Source organism: Muntiacus reevesi, chromosome 12 (genome assembly GCF_963930625.1).
Source record: "Muntiacus reevesi chromosome 12, mMunRee1.1, whole genome shotgun sequence".
In the NCBI taxonomy this organism is placed as follows: domain Eukaryota; kingdom Metazoa; phylum Chordata; class Mammalia; order Artiodactyla; family Cervidae; genus Muntiacus; species Muntiacus reevesi.
In genome coordinates, this window is record NC_089260.1 from 21,435,601 (window position 1) to 21,455,023 (window position 19,423).

Here is a 19,423-nt window from a genome sequence, read left to right on the forward strand (position 1 = left end):
AGAAATACGCTTCTGTGTTGTATAAAATAGATTTTATTATCTAACCTATTTTAACCAAATAATTTTTTTAGCCAAATACTTAACCAAGTGTTTTTCTTCTTTGTTATTTAAGCCTTAATGGTTGAGTGAGTGGTTTATCACAGTTTTTTTTTTTTAATGTGTTATTGCTTGACTGTAGATATATAAGGTGTTATTATTAATATATCTTGTATATAGTAACAGAGAGGTTGCTTTTAAAATTTTTAAATCTGAATTTTCACTTGTTGACTTTTCCCTTGCTAATCTACATAGTTCTTAAATATTGCAATAAAATTAGGACAACTCAACTCGATTTGAATTGTGTTATCTCTAACTTCCTCATTGAAGGAACTTCCCTCTCAATTGTACAACCTTCCCAAACTGACATGCAAATTACACTTTGCACATTATTCCCCGATTCACATATTGCTTCTTTCAAAGAGTTTGTGAAATTTTTGGTAGCTGTTTATAGAATTGTGGCAGATTTCTTGAGAACATTTTAGAACATTTAGAACATCTCAATTTATCAACAGCTCTTAAAAAATATCAGTTCTATCCCCCCCACCCCAACCCTGCCCCTCATTGTAACTCTTCATTGGCAGCTACATATGGCAAAAAACCAAAACCAAACCAAAGGAAAGGTAACAGTTTCTATAACCTAATTTAGATACGCTTCTTTTGTGTCACAGTTAAATCTCCAAAGAGCATTGGGAAGCATGATGGAATGGAATTCCCCCCCAACTTCAGCAGGAGCCAACTCTCCATATGGTACATGAATAATTCTCAAGTGCAACGGATAAAATAAATGGCGAGACTGATCTTGTATGTCTCTTCAGATGTGGAATGGAGGCCTCAGAGAAAATAAAGCTGCAGAATTAATGCCTTCCACCAGTACATACACTTTAGCCTCCAAAATGGGATGAGGTGTTCTTGGGCAAAGTAGAACTAAACATAGAGGAACCAAATAATTTCAAGGATTTACTGTTAAAAAAATGATCCAAAAAAAATAAGAAAATGATCCATTCTTATCTTGCCCCTCATACTGCTGTGTGTGCATGCTGTCATGTCTGACTCTTTGAGACCCGCCAGGCTCCTCTGTCCAAGGAATTTTTCAGGCAAGAATACTAGAGTGGGCTCCCCTTTCCTCCTGCAGGGGATCTTCCCAACCCAGGGATTGAACCTGCATCTCCTGCATTGGCAGGTGGATTCTTTACCACTAGTACCGCCTGGGAAGCCCCTCATAGTGTTGTAGGGATGTTATATCTCAGATCTGCTTCACTCTCCTCTTCTTTCCAGGTTTGGAACGTGTATCACTAGCATCCCAGTGTGTGATCTGTATTAGAATAACTTGAGATGCAGGATTAAAGTTCTAATTCCTAGGTCCTATCCCAGAGCTGCTGAATCTTTGGGAGTGGGGCTTGAAAGTCTTCATTTTCATCAAACATTCAGTGTGAATCTCATTCACGCTAACATTGGTGCCAGTTATAACAGAGACTAGAGAATAAGACTTGGGGCAAAGAAGAGAATGGCAGAACCAATGATAGGCACCATGATATCCCTCTGAGGATGCTGAGGGCGTCAGGGTATGTTTCCACCAATGGTTTCCTATACTTATTTAATATTTGAGCCAAGGGTTAGCCTGATCCAAGATAGAAGGCTGAAATGGGAAAGGTGGTGTGTGGTGGATGGTGCTGGGTGACAGGTACATACTTCTTTTTGTTCTCAGAAAGCATAGAGTAATAACAGCTTGAGTGGGAGGAAGCAGGATCAGATTGAATGCTGTAGTTAACAGTGAATGGCATCCATTCTGTGATTTAGTTTCTTTCATTTTCTGGTAAGATTTACTTGGTTATATTTTTCCACATCAAGAGTAAAATATTTAGGTATATAAAAACAGAGTGCAGGGGCTGATAGAATGATTTTTAAAAAATGGCTGAAAAATTATGTCTGAACTAGGGAAAGACTACTAAGATATAAAAGTCATCTATATAGTTTGGTTCATTGCTGTTTATAGTGTACTGGTTCTAAATTGTAATTGCCAATAGAAAATAGCCGCAAAGAAGAACAACAAAGATAGACCAAAAGCAAACTGGGAAAAAGCACTAATTCAGCTGTTTAAGGTGAACCTTTTTTGAAGACAGGAAGATGTTTATTTCTAGATGATTTCAAGTTAGATGAATTTGTGTCATTTATAAGAGTTAGAAAATGTGGCTTTAAGTTTGAATATTCCCCTGTGTTTATTGCCAATGCATCGAATATTAGGTAAGTCCTGATAATTCTGGTATTCTGGAATTTTCTCTTTGGAGGGAAGGAATGTGTATTTCTTTGGCTTGAGTGAGAGGGTGATTGGGATTGAATCACTGTGGGTGAGAATCTTTCTAGGTTTTTCATTAAGTGTGGCTATATAATCAGTATTGAAATAACTATAGCTTACCACCTTCAATAGTTAGTAAATTCATTTGTATGCTTGCAGTTTAAAGGAAAAAATGAAATTCTATTTAATTGGAAAGGAAGCTACCATGCCCAGTTTTTTCCCTGTGTGTGTGTGCGAGCGTGCGTGCACGTATGCATGCGGTTTAGTTACTTATATCAGAAGTGCATAGGAGAGTGTCTCCTGGAGGCTGGCACAGGGTTTACGATGCAAATATTGGAGAGTTTTTGCACCAGCAGAGAGTTCATTTATGTGAGCTTTCCACCTTTTGGCTTACCCTATAACTTCTGCCTGTAAAGGTGCTTGCTTTTATTCTATTGTAGCCTTTGTTGTCAAAGGCAGAGGATATTTTCTTTTTAAGAGAGCCCTTAGATGCTTCCTCCACGTTGCCTCTGCTGGAGCAGTGTGGATAAGCTAGCTTTGTTATCACTGGCACCCTACCTGCTCTCCTAATTCTCCAGAGAGTAAGTGTTCTTCTTAAAAATATAGCTATATTGAGTGCCTCTGTGTCTTTAGATACTCTTTTAATGTACTAGTATAAAATAAAAGTCTTTTTGAAGATATGTTTTATGGGGAAGTGCTTTCTGGGGCCTCTAGAGATGTTCACAAGCACTGGAATCGAGGTACCTTTATAGCGGTTTAATGACAGCATAGAACACTTGTTATAAAGTGCCCTTTTGATATGTATCCCAGGGCATGGCACAATTAGAGCCTGGTGAACATGTTGATTTGTTTTCACCTTCACTCACAAAGTGCCACCCGCCCCCATCGCTTTGTTTGGGTTTTGCAACTATAGATCTGTGTTTTGTTTTGTTTTTTTTCATCCCCCGAAGATGAAGGAGATCTGTCAGAATGGAAATTTGGAAAATTACACATACACTTGTGAAATTAGGCAAATTCTTATAAAGTTTGTATTCTCACCTAATGCACAGGATCCACAACAATGCTTTGTTTTGTGTGAGGAATTGTTTTTCTCGCTGTGCAGAAAACGTGTGCAGGACTGTACAGGATTAGAGAGAATATTCATCATGATTTACCGTGTCAAACTCAAACGGAGGGCCAAATTGGCAGCATTCCAGGAGCAGGAGGCCACACCTATTAGTGAAAATGGAACAGATTTCTGTAGTTGCCTATTCTGTTCCTATAGTTGACTATTCTGTTCAAGGCGGTGGTACTGGGACATGTAGTTTGCAAGCCGCATATGTTGGTTAACAATGAGGTTGGCCATGGTACTGCTCCATGAAATCCTGGAGACCACACTTGGTTTGTGCACCAGCCTGATCATAATAAGGGACTGGAGTGAGAGATGATAAGTGGAGGAAACTGTGTGATCTGGCTGGGACCTCTTGCTTCACCCTGATCGCCACTGAGTGATGGTCCTGCTCTGGCTGGCTGGGTGTTTTCATCTCACGAGATGCCCTATCCTCAGAAGAGAAGGATGAGGAAAACACCATGCTGCTTGAAGCTCTTGGTTTTCAAATAACTCTCCTAGCAGACTGTAATTTTTAAAAATTGAGATGCAATCCCTATTTGTATAAAAATATTTTTCTATACCATAGCCAGACACACATGAAAAACTTTTTAGCAAAATTCACTGGCTGCTCAATTGTTTGCATTATTCAGGGCTCCTGGAAGTGTATGAAGCAGTAACACATGGGATCAACCGAAGTAATGGCTTCAGTCTGTTCCCTGTCATCCCAGAATTGTCTGAAACAATGTGATTTGAAGTGCTTTCTAGACTCTCTGGCATTATTTGGGAGAACCATTAACCAGCACTAAATAAGCAAACCTAACCTGCCACTAATCAGGTCTGATTGCACTAAGCTGCCCTGGTGATAAGCAGTTTGATCACAGAATCAGCTGCAGTACACAAAGGATGGAGCCTATGTTAATTTCAAAAGAAGTATACTGTTTCTATTAAATGATAACAAAAATATAATTTGTACTGTTACACAGTGACTTCTAGCGTTTGTATTCCTACAGTTGTTCTTAAACTTGAGCATGCATTGGAATCCCTTACAAGGTTTGTTAAAATACCGCTTGATGGGCCTCACCCTGAGTTTCTGAAACCAGATCTGGGTTGGAGTCTGACAATTAATTTTGAATTTCTATCAAGTTGTCTGAGGATGATAATGCTGCTGGTCTGAGGATGACATTTAGAGAAACACTGTTTGCTATCAAACTGTTTGTAATTAGCCAGTGAAATCGGGCATCATTTTTAGAGCCATAATTTTATAAAATGAGTTTTTTAGAAGGTTTAATCAATAATGAATTGTACATGTAAAGAATCATTTTAATAAAGCAGGGTCAGAAGGGATGTTATTAAACTGAAGGAATAAGTAGAGGGAAATTGATCTATGTGATGAGATGGGGATTGTTAGATTACAATTTTATTAAGAAGGAAAAGAAGTTTGTATGTACAGTGACCAAAACCTGATGCAAGTATTTTTGTTGATATTTTTCTTGTAATTAAAAAAATTCCCCCAAATCTTTGCAGTGATTTTCCTTTAATTTCTTGCATGTAGCCATATGCTTGCTGGATGTTTTCAAATGACGCAGATATGTTGCTTATGAGACAAAGAAATGCATCCTGAATGTTTTTAAGGACCATATTGATTCATCTTTGCCTCATGAAATTGTTTAAGAAATTAATCGTCAGAATCCTTTATTTAATATCTATTGTTTGGCTAATGCTTTTGCTGTTATTGTAGACTTTTGAAAAACCAACATGTGCGTTGTTTTTGGTTTGCTCTAGAAAGAGAAAGAAATATGCATTCATTCTAGAGTCAGAAGACTAGGCTCCCTTTGCCTCTGTTTTTTGTATCTCTGTATAAACAAGATAATTAAAAAAAATAACATCTCTTTTGCTTATACTAATTTAGCTTTTTAAAACAATATAGGATATTATTCTCTAGTTTTGCACAGTTTTGTCAAATAAGAATACTAGCTGCATTTTGATGGTGCTTTGAAGTTTCTAAAGAAGATGCATTTTTTTTTCTTGTACAGGTCTATAAACTTATAAGTTCTGATTAATTCACCTAATAAATATCACTCACATATCATGTATAAGAGGTTCTGTGAGTAGATTCAAATACATTTTTAATAGTCATGGTACTTTTAGAATAATATAACGTACTGTATTCATATTCCGGGTAACACCTGATGATCTGTTGTGATAGCAGAGTTGATTTTGTGGAAGATTTTCTGCTTGCCTGATCCCACATCCCCCAGAAAACTTTTGGCAGACTGTGGGTGCGTGGTACCTGATTTGAATAACCAGGAGATGACATGGATTTCACACTGGTAGCAGAATAAACTTCCTTCAACAATATAATTAGTAATAATTGGACCCAGTATTCTCTCTCCTTGATTTGATCTTCAACTTTATGACAATTAAATTCAGCTAAAATTTTCTTATTTGAATAACTATTAAATGCCATGGTTAAATGCTAGGTACCATACTTGTTACTTCCAGTTACAAATGGAGGTCAGATAAAATTATATCTGAGGAAATAAGAAAATGCACAAATAACTGGAATTTAGGATATCTAAGAAGGCTTTCTTGCCCTCTGCATGTTAAAATGGAGTATCTTTAAAAAAAAAATAGTTGCATGTCTTGTATGTGTAACATTTGTCTCCTTCATTCAGTTATCCACTCCCTTCTGGCTGGGACCGTCCACTTTGTACATTACTGTTAACTCAGTACACGATATAGTGCCTGCCATGTGCTTCACCCTCAATACATACTGGTTAAGTGAATAACAAATGAATGAATAAATACATGCATGCATGAAAATTTCATAAAAATAACAAAATATAAGATTTTCATTTATTTTTAGTCATTACCAACTAAGGGCTTTGTATTATTGAAATATATCAAATCATGTAGAAATACATAGTTTTAGTAATGAATATACTTTTGTGTTTCTTTGTGATAGAGTTACCATCCTCAGAAAGCTTTGTGGGGCTCTGACTGAGAGACCTGATTACAAAATATGTGAATTTCAGTGCCAACTCTGTCACTGACTTCCTGGGTCAATGCACAAGGCACTTATTAATGAACCGACTTTGTTTCAATGCCTGTGTTACTGCCTGAGAGTAAATTAGTCATTAGAGATTCTAGTTTAAATTTATCTGGATTTTCTCATCTGACTTTGTTTTTCCTGTGATGTCAGTGTTTAATCTGCTCTGTACGATTCGTTGCTGCTTGCTAGGTTTGCATATGTTGCAAGCAAAAGTATTTTCTTGTTAGCATCATTGACTTAATTTGAAGGTTCCAAAAACAGAGCATTTCAGGGGAAAAAATTAAAGAATTTAAAGTGTTCTCAGATTTACATGTAAGAAGTGTTAATACTGCTATCTAATAAAAATGGCCAAGGACCTTGTAGCAAAAATATTATTCTATTTTTCTAGAAATCAAAGAGTTCATTTTTGCCCCTAAAGAAACAATTTGAATAAAACCTGACCCTCTTCTCTTCTTTTTACAATGGAATATGGTCAAATTGAACCCACCATTAAAAATTCTCTAATATCTTTTTTTGCATTAACATTTCAAAACTCAATTTAAATATTCACAGATCTCATTTTTAATAAACTTAACAAATTCAGGTAATTTCCTTCAACTTTCTAGATTGAAGGACAGCAGTTGGTACAGATATAAAAAAGATGTACAGCTATGAGCAAAGCCCAAAATCAATTATATATAAGAAATAACCTAACACATGGAAAGAAATTAATCAAAAAGAAGAATTTCTACCATATAATTCTGTGGTCTGCTACCTGCAGGCAACAAACGCAAATGAAAAAATCAACATTCTTTTGGCAGATAAGAGAAAAATTAATAAAAATGTTTCCTTCCTACTAGATCCCCTGATGCAACTATTGTTAAAAGTGAGTGACTGCAGGAAGAACTTGCTCGTTTAAAATGCTGTTTTTTTTAAACTACAGAAATAAGGCTTTATTCTTGCTGTTAAGCTCAATTACATGAGTTAGTGTGGATTTGCACTGTCCAAAGAGCACCCCTCCTCCCTGCCCCTTCTCATTAAATGGCTCAGTGGGATATGCATGAGACAAATGTAATAGGAACCAGGTGAGTAGCATTTTGAGGTGTGCCCACAGGGTAATGATGAGTCTAAGGAATCTGAGTGTAGCAGCTGAAAACTATAAGAGAGGAACTACTGAGAGCCACAAAAAATGCCCCAGATACAGTCAAAAGGTATTAGTACTCTAAAGATAGACGTGTTTCTACTCCATAACAAGATGGGGAGGAGTGCATTTTTGTGGACTTCTGCTTTTTAGAGGTGCATTTTTACTTTTCATTTCTAATTGAATAAACAGGCCATATTGTACAAAATGTATGAAACTAACAGTCTTTCCTATTAGAAGGATTTTATATTTTGTGTTTTATGAATATCATTCTGAGATTAATGAAGATATATGAGGCTAGAATACAGAGGATTTGGTAATGACATCCAATTTAAATATTAATATTAGTCCACTGCCACATTTCTATCACATGTAGAAAATGTAACATAAGTTTAGAATGGAAAGTTTATGTTACTTCCCCTTACCTATTATCTAACATGCCACATACCTGTATAGAGTTTTGACATATTTGTATATTACGTATTAAATGTAAACCAGAATTTGTCTATCCCTAGCTTATATTGTCATATTCACTCTTTGAAAGATAGCATTACATGAAAATATGGGCTAATTATTATGTAATATTAAAGTATGGTATATATTATTGTTTGAATTGTCAGATTTGCAGATCTCTATTGTTTTATATATACTAGGTTTTATGTACCTTCTTACTCCTTTGTGTGAGTGATTCTTTTGCAAACAGCTTCAAAGAAGCACAAAACAGGAGCTGGCAACCTGGAGACAGTACACCATTTTCATTTTCATTTGTTCATTGAGATTTTGAGAAATTTATTTCATCACGTGTTCTTTGTTCTGCATATGTTCTATATGTAAAATTATGTAATAAATTTTTGATGACAGTTTTAATAATACTAACAGATGTAAAAATGACCTGAAATGGCATACATTTAAAAACACAGAATAAAAAGGTTTGGAAATACTTGTGTGTTTTTAGAGGAAACTCACCTAGCAGAATTTCTGAGCACACTGTGATGGATTATTATAATTATTGGGGATGATAATATTTTAATTCAACTTTCTTCCCACCTGTCGGTTGTAATCAAGGCTGCCCAGTATTCTGAAACAGTCTCATTTTGCTAGGTGGCTAGTCTTGTGCAGCCTCTAGAATGCTTAGAATATTAATGCGTGGAGAGGAGACTGAATGCTCTCTATAGTTCCATTATGGCAAAGTGTCTTGTTTTAATCAAAATATATGCAAAAACCTAACCAAAATAATTTATAATAAATTAATTCTAGTGAGAACTTAAGAGAAAGAAACCATTTTGGGGGATGTTGTATCAGAATATAGAATTTGGCATTTCTCTTCTTCATAATTGACAATGTATATTAATTTCTGTAGAATTTAATTTCTTTCTTGGGTGCCTCATTCTGAAGTGCTTTGAATTTATATGAACAAAGACAATCTGACATTTATGTGAGGATCAGTCTAGTTTATAGTAGGCTGCCAGAGTAGGAAATTTTTTATCAAGATAATATATGTTGAAAGACATGTTTATTTGATTTAATATTTATGATGTTGGTCTTTATCATTTTTTATATTTCCTCCTTGTATTGCTTATTTTAATCCTATTTCCTCTAAATTCTTATATATCTCCTATATTTTTTCCCTGGAGTTTTTGCTTGTTTGCCTTTTTTTTTTTTTTTTTTTTTTTTTTATCATCTAGCTTTTACTCCAGTGGCTTTGGATGGGTTTCAGGGATTTCTTTAACCACCTGAAATCATAGTAATAATTTTCTCATGAATTCATTTGTCTAGGGAGAAGTACTCCTCAAAATGCTTCTTAACTAAATAAATCTAGTTCTTGACATTCATTTCATTCAGTGATTATGCTACCTTTGTATAGGATAGGACTGCTTGACCTTGAATGCTCCTATTGTTCTTTGCCAATTCTGAATCACTGAAACAACCACCAGGTGAAAAATTTCTGCCACACATAGGCTCAACTTTTGCAACGTATCTGTTGGTGCTGGGTGAATAAAGCCTTAGCAAGTACCAGCAGGCTTCCCTGATTGCTCAGATGTTAAAGAATTTGCCTGCAAGGCAGGAGACTCGGGTTCAATCCCTGGGTCAGGATGAACCCTCTGGAGAAGGGAGTGGCTGCCCACTCCAATATTCTTGCCTGGAGAATGCCATGGATAAAGGAGCCTGGCGGACCACAGTCCATGGGGTCGCAAATAGTCGGACACAACTGAGTGACTAACACACACAGATAAAGCTTTCCTGCACTTTGGGAAGGTCCTGGGTATTGTCGAGTGTTGTGAATCTGCACCACCCTTCTTAGCTTCAGCTTTATCTCTAGAGGGCAGAAGTAGTAGAAGGAATGGTCAATTCAGGTGGTTCCTGGGTACCAGTTATCTCCCTTTCTGAAAATGGAAGTATTTCTTTGCATCCACCAGAATCTTCAGTAATCTCTATTATTAATCCAATACAAAAGATGAAAAGATGCCTCTTCATTCTGAGAGATGATTAACAGTGTTGTGGGCCTGATGTCCAACATTGTTGTATTCCTAACTTTAAGATGTACAGCTAATTGTTCGCGTTTGGAAAATCAGATAAATATTTATATTTATAAACATTAAGACTATTCCTTCTGGAGTGTGTTTGAGTATCTGTAAATCAGAAGCAATTGAAGAGTTGAAATTCAGATTTCCTTTCACTTGCCTGCCAAGTGGCCTCAATCAGAAGCAATTTTCTCCATGAGGGCACAGAGAACTCAGTCGTAAGCCTTTTCTAAGTGGATATTATTATTTGTGTCAAATTAGATGTGGTGATTTTTCTGAAGTGGACTTCTGTGCCCACTAATCCACACACATTCCCCCCTTCACTGGTGCTACTAATTGTGCTTCTGCTTCAAGTGTCTCTTACCCTCTTAAAATGTTAGTTTATAGCCACCGATTATCTGTAAGGTTTGCAATATAGAGAGTAGGGTGAGATCTAATCTTAAACCATAAATACTATGCATTTTAAGAGAAACCTTTTTGCCAGAGCCTGATTTGATAGCATAGCTAAAGAAATGGTTAGTAATTTCACATTTTAAAGTACAATGAATTATATCAATCAGACACGTGCTTTGGGCGAAATACACATTGGTTACTAAATCACCTTTTTTTTTTAACCTGTTATAAATATTGACAGTGAGATCTCATGCATTTTGAGCAATGAACTCAGAACTTTTTTTTTACCTTTCATTTGGATTTTGTAATTTTTTTTGACAATAAGTGCTTCTTTTCAGTTACATGCTTTGAATTGCAAATAGATAGCCAACATAAAATAAAACAGCCGCTGGAATATAGAACACTATACTGTCAGTTAAGATCTTACCATAATCTTTGATAAATAAAAGTTATATATGATGTAGAAGCCTTTGTGACATATGTTTATATATTTGAATAGCTTGGTTAGACACTTATTGACCCTATATCAATGTTTTGTGGGTTTCTTTCAAAATTTCACATGAAATTTTCCATCTAGTTTTTAATAAAGTGATTAAATTTTAATTTAATGTATACTATTGGAGCCAAATTGTTAAGTCCTGTGCGATTTTAAATTGTTCAAGTACATATTATCTTCAATAAAGACTCTTTTACAAATGTTAGAAAGTTTGCTCACATTTTATTTTTAAAACACAAAGTATTTACTATTAATTTTATTCTAGTAATATGCATGCACTTTCTTTATAATATATAGGCTTTTGTAATTGAAGAGCATACATAAGTAAAAAAGACAGTCAGTAAAATTTATATCAATTATTTAAAATATTTATTTTACAATTAGAGTTTTATTTTTTGTTAACCAAACCCAAGAGTATGTATTCCAAAAGAAGTCTATATTATCTTGTCTGTTACATGATATAAACTGATATTAAGACAGTTTCCTTTATAGAATTACTTGGTAAGGATATACATTATGCAAATAATTAAATATTCATAATCAATTATTTTATTTTTGGTAATGTCTATAAAAAAGACTTTCCTGGTTATTTTTGCTGGGAGGGTTAAAATTTTGGTTGATTTTTGGTAATCTGAGAAGAGCAGTGAGAGGCTTCTCAATTTTAAGACTAGATCTTTAAGCATCTAAAAATAGTTATGTTAGTAGACATGAGCAATTTCTGAAGGATTCTGTGTTTACGAGTAACCTGTTTTATAGTTTTACCTATGAAAGAATGCATTTATAACTGCAAAAGAATGGTTTGCATATAGTGTAGTGTTAAAGGTATTTTTAAATAAAATAGTGTTTTCATGTCAACTTTTTCACATATTAACTTGTAGCCTTATTCTGGTTAACTAACCTGACCTTTACTTTCCAGATTTACCAAAATAAAAGAATAATAATTCCTATACCTACCTCACTGGGTTATTTTAAAGATCACATAAGAAAGTACTTTGAAAGTCCTATATAAGATACAAAAATGAGACAGTTTAGGTGTCTTATTTTGACCAAACTTGTTACTAAAACTAGGTATCTTGAAAAAATAAAAACATGGAAAATACTCTATTTTATTCTTTATTTTATTTTATTTTATTTTATTTAAATTATTTATTTTATTTACTTTATTTATCCTTGTTAGACTTGCAGTTAATAATTAAAATTATTCAAATAACTGTTTTAGTGATTGTAATATTTTACCTTATTACTATTTTATATATTCCTTGCATGTCTTAGTACTTGACATAATTGTTAAAAGGTGAAAGATTATATATTACTTGAAATAATGAATAAGAGATAAAAACCAATATGAGATCCATGGCTTTTGAATGCAACTGAGCACACATGGATTTTTTTAACTCTCCACCTAGAATTAAAAAAGAAAAAGCACATTACCAGAGTGTTTGGAATTAGTGCATCCTTTCTTCCTTAACATTTGTTATTTTGGAGAAAAGAAGAAAAAATAAATTTTAAAAAGGACAAAGAAACTCTCTGTAATAATTTTTTTTGACTTGAGCATACCTTAAATTTAAATCCACATTTCTAAGAAGTAAGAGAAAGAGACTGCCTAAGCCTTTTAAGTATTTAGCCTGTCTGATGAGACTGCTGACATGAGTGACAATTAGTACAAATTACCATAATTGTGTTCCTTGGATGAAATGCCACAGTGCTTCTTTAGGAGCAAATGCAGGCTTCCACTTAGTAAAATGAGTCGGATACTTTGATTCTTCTGGGCAGTCAGAAATTCACAATCGGCCATGTGGTATTTCCATGTCATCCACTTCAGATCCATCTCAACAACTACAGCCCACCCTTTCCTTTCAATAAAATAGGCCCATTAATGTAATGCACCTGACTCTCATTCACTCTAAGGAACTTGTATTTTTATTACAGAAAAAGTATCACATAAATACAAATTACATTTTTTTTCATTAGAAAACTACTTTTCATTTCAGAAAAAATTCAATTAATTATGAATAGGGTTATGCTTTCATCAGGGAGAGAAATATGTAATTTTTTCTTCAAGCTTCAAACACATATAATGAAATCTTTTCTTGGAATCCACTCTTAAGATGGATTTTTAAAAGTATAGACTTTATTAAAATCTCAGTTCAATTAAAATGCATTCAATTACTTTAAATCTTTATTAAAATCTCAGGTAAAATTGTACAACAGTGTAAAAGAGACTTGTACTCTTTACCAGGCAGTTAATTCTAACAAATGAACATAAAGTGCACAGTTTTGCTCTTCAGGAGAGAATAAAAGCATAAGCTTTGGGCTTCAAGTTGGGGGTGGGGAAGGATGGGAGATGGAGTTTGCTTTCTATTTAGTAATTTCAGGAACATGTTTCTTTCCACTTGTTGCATTGCTCAATATTACTTGTTGATGCAAATGTGACATTATCTTGTCTGGGTACCGTTGTTACTACTTGTCCTTTCATTGAATACCTTATCGTCCCTCATCACCCTAAACAAAAAGACCCTATTGAAGGATTTTATTTCACTCTCTTCTTGGGATGTTTTTGGTACAGTGTCCCTCTTCTTTTTCAAGGGCCGCTAGAAGATGCCATTGAAGAGGAAGAAGAAGAATGTCCATCAGAGGAAACAGACATTATCTCAAAGGGTGACTTTCCACTGGAGGAAAGCTTCTCCACAGAATTTGGGCCTGAAAATCTGAGTTGTGAAGAGGTGGAATACTTTTGCAACAAAGGTAATCATTAATGGCTGGATGTGATATGTGAGTCCATTTACTCAGATGATTTTGTGTAGTTGAAAAATGCACTGATATACTGGAGGAAGAGTGTTCAGGGTGCTAATATATAATTCAACAGTCCGAAAATGTGTACAGGATTTTTAAAGTGCAACATTACTTTGAAAGATAAAAGAAATTTTATAACTCATAAGTCATATTGTATATTTAAATACAGTTTCATATTGATTGGCCAGTTGACTGAATATTTTCATGTTGCTTAGACATTTGACTATAATATATTTAGTGTTCATCATTTATCCCTTCAACAAATATTACTTAATGTCAGTTGTTTACAAGGCACTGAATTCATCATTGAGGGTGAGCAGGGAATGGGCCAGAGTCCCTATACAAGGTTTGAGCTCACTCCTTTTGAACACTGAATGCCTTAAGTGTTTGACATTGACTTGTCAACATTGAGAACGGTGCTTTTTTTAGATACTGACAAATAAGGAAATACACCCTCTTTCTCTCGTCTAGATATTCTTATGATACACTAACATTATAAAGAGGAAGAACCTCTGTTATATTTATATTATATTTATATTAATTTTATATTTTATTATGTTATATTATATGTTATATTTATATTATTATAACCTCTGTTATAAATAGGCTGAACCTCAACCTATTTCCAGCCTATCTTGACTTGGAGTCAAGTGGTCCTGCCAGTAATTATGTTCTCATCAGTCATGTATACTCATTATTTAAGCTGCTTTTCCAAAACTGAGTTTAAGGGTTCTTATGATTCTTTTTAATTTTTTGATTGATTTTGCAAGTGAGATGGGTCTTCTGTTACCTCCTGCACCAATGTATAATTTCACAAGTGTTCAGATTACTTTTTTGGTTTTAGAATAGCTACTTTATTGTTTTACCATGGTTGTTTCCCATAGGGCATGACTGAGAGTGTGTGTCTATCTCTGTATATCTATGTTTCTGTAAGCAACATTTTTTTGTTTTAGGCAGATAGAGAAACTATGGGACATGAGTTTTTACAGGTTTGTGTGAATTTGATGATCAGAATTGATAGTCTGAAATCAAGAATGCTGGTATATCATCCCCCCAAACTGCTAATATACATGTCTCAGCAGCCAACTATATATATTTGATACATTTTATTAAAACCTCAGTATAACTTTCTCTTGATTCTGGCATGTTAGAAATAAAAGAAGTGAGCCATTCCCATCCCTGTGGTCCATAAAGCTCAATACCCTAAAACTATCCACAGTTTAAGGAGTGACAACACCAGCACTTGATTTCATTGAAGTTCAGAAAACCTCTTTGACCGTTAACTCCTGGAGACCTCAAGATGACTTTGTAACCTGGTCCTTGGCCCCACATCAGAGACTTTTGGTTGAAAACAAGAGTGGCAGGGACATAGTAGACCTTCTTTTTTAGTATTCACTTAGATTTCAGGCTAAATTAATATTTTCCCTATTAGAACCATTTCTTGATGCTGCATAACCACAGAAATACATAGTAGAGCTAGATGGAGAGGAAGAGTTTTTAAATATGTTTGAAGGCATCCCATTTTCCATCTTTATCAGGAAATATACTCTTGTGCACTATGGAGTACCTACCTTACATTGCGGGACCGCAATAAAGGAAGGAACCAATAGCTATTAAGTATCATGTATTCGTCTACTCTTGTCCTTAAAAGACTTAGTGTATGGACTCAAGAATTTTTGTCAATTTATTAATCCAGGGAGAGCAGTAATAATAATTATTAGATGTTTACATTTGGTAATAATCATTGGTGATGACCTGTGTTTAATGAAAGAATATATTGAGTTGGCAAAAGAAATTTGTTCAGGTTTTTCTGTAAGATGTTACAGAAAACCCGAATGAACTTCTTTGGTCAACCTAATAGAACTCCAAGTTTTAAGTTAGTAGCTTCTTGGAAGAAAATGGACTTACAGAGAAAGTGAAGTTGCTCAGTCGTGTCCGACTCTTGTAAACCCATGGACTGTAGCCTACCAGGCTCCTCTGTCCATGGGATTTTCCAGACAAGAATACTGGAGTGGGTTGCCATTTCCTTCTCCACAGGATTTTCCTGACCCAGGGGTCGAACCTGGGTCTCCTGCTTTGCAGGCAGATACTTTATTGTCTGAGTCACAAGGGAAGTCCTGAATGGACTTATAGCAGATGCTTATTATAGGATTACATAATTATAGTCTCAGAATAATAACTTCCATCTATACTAAACAGAGTCTTAACTGAAAGAAAAATAATGACAGGCCTTGAGGGACTAAAAAAAAAAAGAAACAAAACTGAAACAAAACTCTTAAGAACATTGTTTAATAGACATTATTAATTGTTTGATAAATAATTGCAAAGTTGAAAAATATATCAAAGTAACATTTAATATATAATGTAGGTAACATGGAGCTTACCAGGTGGTGCTAGTCGTAAAGAACCTGCCTATAATGCAGGAGACAAGAGATATGCAGGTTTGATCCCTGGGTTGCTGAAGATCCCCTAAAGGAGGGCATGTCAACCCGCTCCAGTCTTCTTGCCTAGAGAATCCCCATGGACAGAGGAGCTTGGTGGGCTGCAGTCCAAAGGGTCACAAAGAGTTGGACATGATTGAAATGACTTAGCACATACATGCACACATAGGTAATATATTAAAAATATATAATTAATATATACTATACAAATAATTCTCTGTTTAATTTGAAGCTAGATAATAATGCTAGGTGGGAATAAGAATTCGAATTTTAACATAATATTTTTTAGGATAAATATTACTTTACTATTTCAAACCACTGTCGCTTTATTTAATAGGAAAAGAATTTCATTATTTTACTCTCCTAAGTTGTGAGACCAGGGAATTCCTACTGAAGTAGTCAGAACTGGTGTGAAAGAGAGACAGCTCTTTGATATGAATTGCATCCCCTTGAGGTCATACAGGGATTCCATTCATTTTTCATTTAAGTTGATTAACTGTAATAGGAAGAGAAAATTTTCTCTCTGGAAAATTAGAATCTAATCTTTCTGCAGAAATTTACATATTAGTCTCAGTGACACATAATTATGTTTTCTTGCCTGTTGCAGGGAAGAAGATAGATTAGGTTTAAAAGAGTATATGTATTTAAATGGTTAATGATGCCAGTGTCATAACTGAAGAAGCATGTGATAATTGTTATTCTGATGAAACTGTTTTTAAGTTGGGATCATTGATGAAGCATACTTTTGCATATATTCTATATGATTTGTGACAACTTAAGCCCTGTAAATATGTGTAAGAAAATGAATTGGATTATTTTGAAAGTTTCTTTGTCTAAAAATTAGTCAGAATCACAATCTGGTAGTTGCTTTACTGGGTTCCAGAGATAACATTTTTGAACATCAATTTTTTTTCTTATCAAATAGGACAGGAATTTAGAAACTAAGATCACAAAAACATGGCTGGAGTATCTTGTTTTCCAAACAAGGTGTTTTGACACATTGTTAGAGAAGAGTATTGAGATATTCATATAGTTACAATATATCTTCATTTATATTTTAGCAACTGTGTTTTGTATAAAAGCAATCTATTGTAACTTTTCTTTTTTAGAAAAGAAGAAAAATTTCGACTTTCTGGAGAGGTAGCTTATCATGGGTAAAAGTTGCTGCTTCCTTTTGAAATTGAACCTCTATATTATGCAGGATGTTTTCAGTGTTTAGAATAGTTATTTACTTATTATTGTGGCATTTTCCTCTGTTCCACATGAATATTATCTATTCTCTTGTTGTCAAAGGGAAGACTTTTTTTTTCACAAGTCTCAAAGTGTCTATTAATGTTAGTAAAGTTCCTAGTTATAAAATGTGATTAAATGTGATCCAAATCACTCTTATAATGTAGTATTCCACAGAAATGTAAAACAAGGTGGTCAGACTTTTGTCATCTTTAAATGTGTAGAATTTTTAATCATATGAATCTAAAGCCTAAATATTCACAATTAAAATGGAAAAGATCACTTTAATAAAACCTTGTTCTAGTCATAGGGGGCCTAACATTTCAATCTGACAATTCTATTGATTCCTTTTTCACTTTTTACTTTGGGTTAGTTGCATATTTCATGTTTTTGTTTTTCATCTTTGAAATGAATCAAATGAACTGTGTTTATAAAAAGATGCTATTTCAAAGTTGCTTTGATCCTTTTAGATTTTAAGAAATTTAGCAAAGTGCAAAGCACTGCTTTCAATGTGCATCATCCTCTTTGGTGCAGTGAGTTTAGATCATTTGGCATCTTGCCTTACTGTATCTCAGAGAGGAAGGAAACAAGCAAGAATTATTTCCTTGAATTTACAGATGACGAAGACATCAAGGCTGGGTCCATAAGTGCTGCACATTTCCTGTGGCACTGAAGTATTTGCTTCAGTGCCTTTTTTTCTGCCTTTGTTCTAGCTTACAGAATAAACATGGAAGAACATCAGTGTTGGTTTAGAGCTAAGCAAACTAGTATAAATTGAAATACAGGTGGTCTGGAAAGCAACCTGGGGAGCTTTTAGTTACTTCACGGCTGGCCGGTAGGGACTCATATATATTAGCAATTTTTGGATCAACTCAGAGACAGTAAGTTTTATAGTGGTGGTAATATTAAAGCAGTTCTAAAACTGGCTTACTATTATTAATTATTTGGAAGATGGTTTCCTCACTGAAATATTCAAGTTTGTTAATGACTAAAGTAGATAAACCTATCTTGGGATACATTCCAGGAGGATGTCACAGGGTAAGTGAACAGACAGAAAATTGCCAGGCAGTACCATTAGGCTGTTAGAAAATGATGCTGTCAACAAGCAAACAAGCAACCAACCACAAACCTCCGAAGAAACTATGTATTAATGAACTTTGCATTATCAATAGTGATTTTCGGAAAAAGTTAACAAACTGGTCCCTGATGGCATCATCTCTGAACAAAGTCTGAAAGGGAAAATAATGTCATTAAAGTTGATTTTGAAAGAAAAGCAAACCTTTCTTATAGTCCTACTATCTAGATACAGAGAATGATCAGAGAGGTCACTGGGTGCAGTGTTTTATTTGAAGAGATGAATTAATGTTGGAGCTCTTCAATCTGGAAGAGTTAGGGTTGAAAAAAGGGAGCTTAATGGAAATCCATAAAATAAGAAAACAGATACAGTGTAACAATGGGCATTCTCACCACATTCAAAAACATTTGACCCAGGTAATGTGCAGAAAGGAAAGGTCGTGTTTCTGTATTTAAAAACCTTTAGAATACCAAAATGCAAAACACATTGAAGAAAATAGAATAAAGTCTGAGTTACTCAGACTTGGATTTAGCTCTAGCCCCAGAAGTAATTAATACCAAAGCAAAACCAAACATAAACAGATAATTAGGTTGGCAGAAGCTTCCAGTTCAGTTCCACAGATTGAATTCAGTACAACTCAACTTATATGTTAGGCATCTGCTATGTGTCGGACCCTTTTCTTGGTTCTGGGGATGCAACAATAGATGAAAGTCCATCCCCACTCTTGAGAGAGAGATAAACTCACATTGTATAATATAATGGGTGATGCTGAACATCATGAAGAAAAACAGAACAGATGGGGATGAGAAAATGCCACTGTGGATGGGTGGGTGGGTGGCTGTGTGTGTGTGTGTGTGTGTGTGTGTGTGTGTGTGTGTG

General features: G+C 34.6%; 1 protein-coding gene across 1 annotated transcript in view; it reads left to right on the plus strand.

Annotated features, from left to right (window-relative positions):
- ZFPM2 (zinc finger protein, FOG family member 2) overlaps positions 1-19,423 on the plus strand; it is a 499,657-nt gene that overhangs the window by 85,849 nt on the left and 394,385 nt on the right. The window contains exon 2 of the mRNA XM_065902735.1: positions 13,592-13,750. Within this exon, the coding sequence (XP_065758807.1) occupies positions 13,592-13,750 (159 nt within the window). The remainder of the gene's footprint in view (positions 1-13,591; positions 13,751-19,423) is intronic.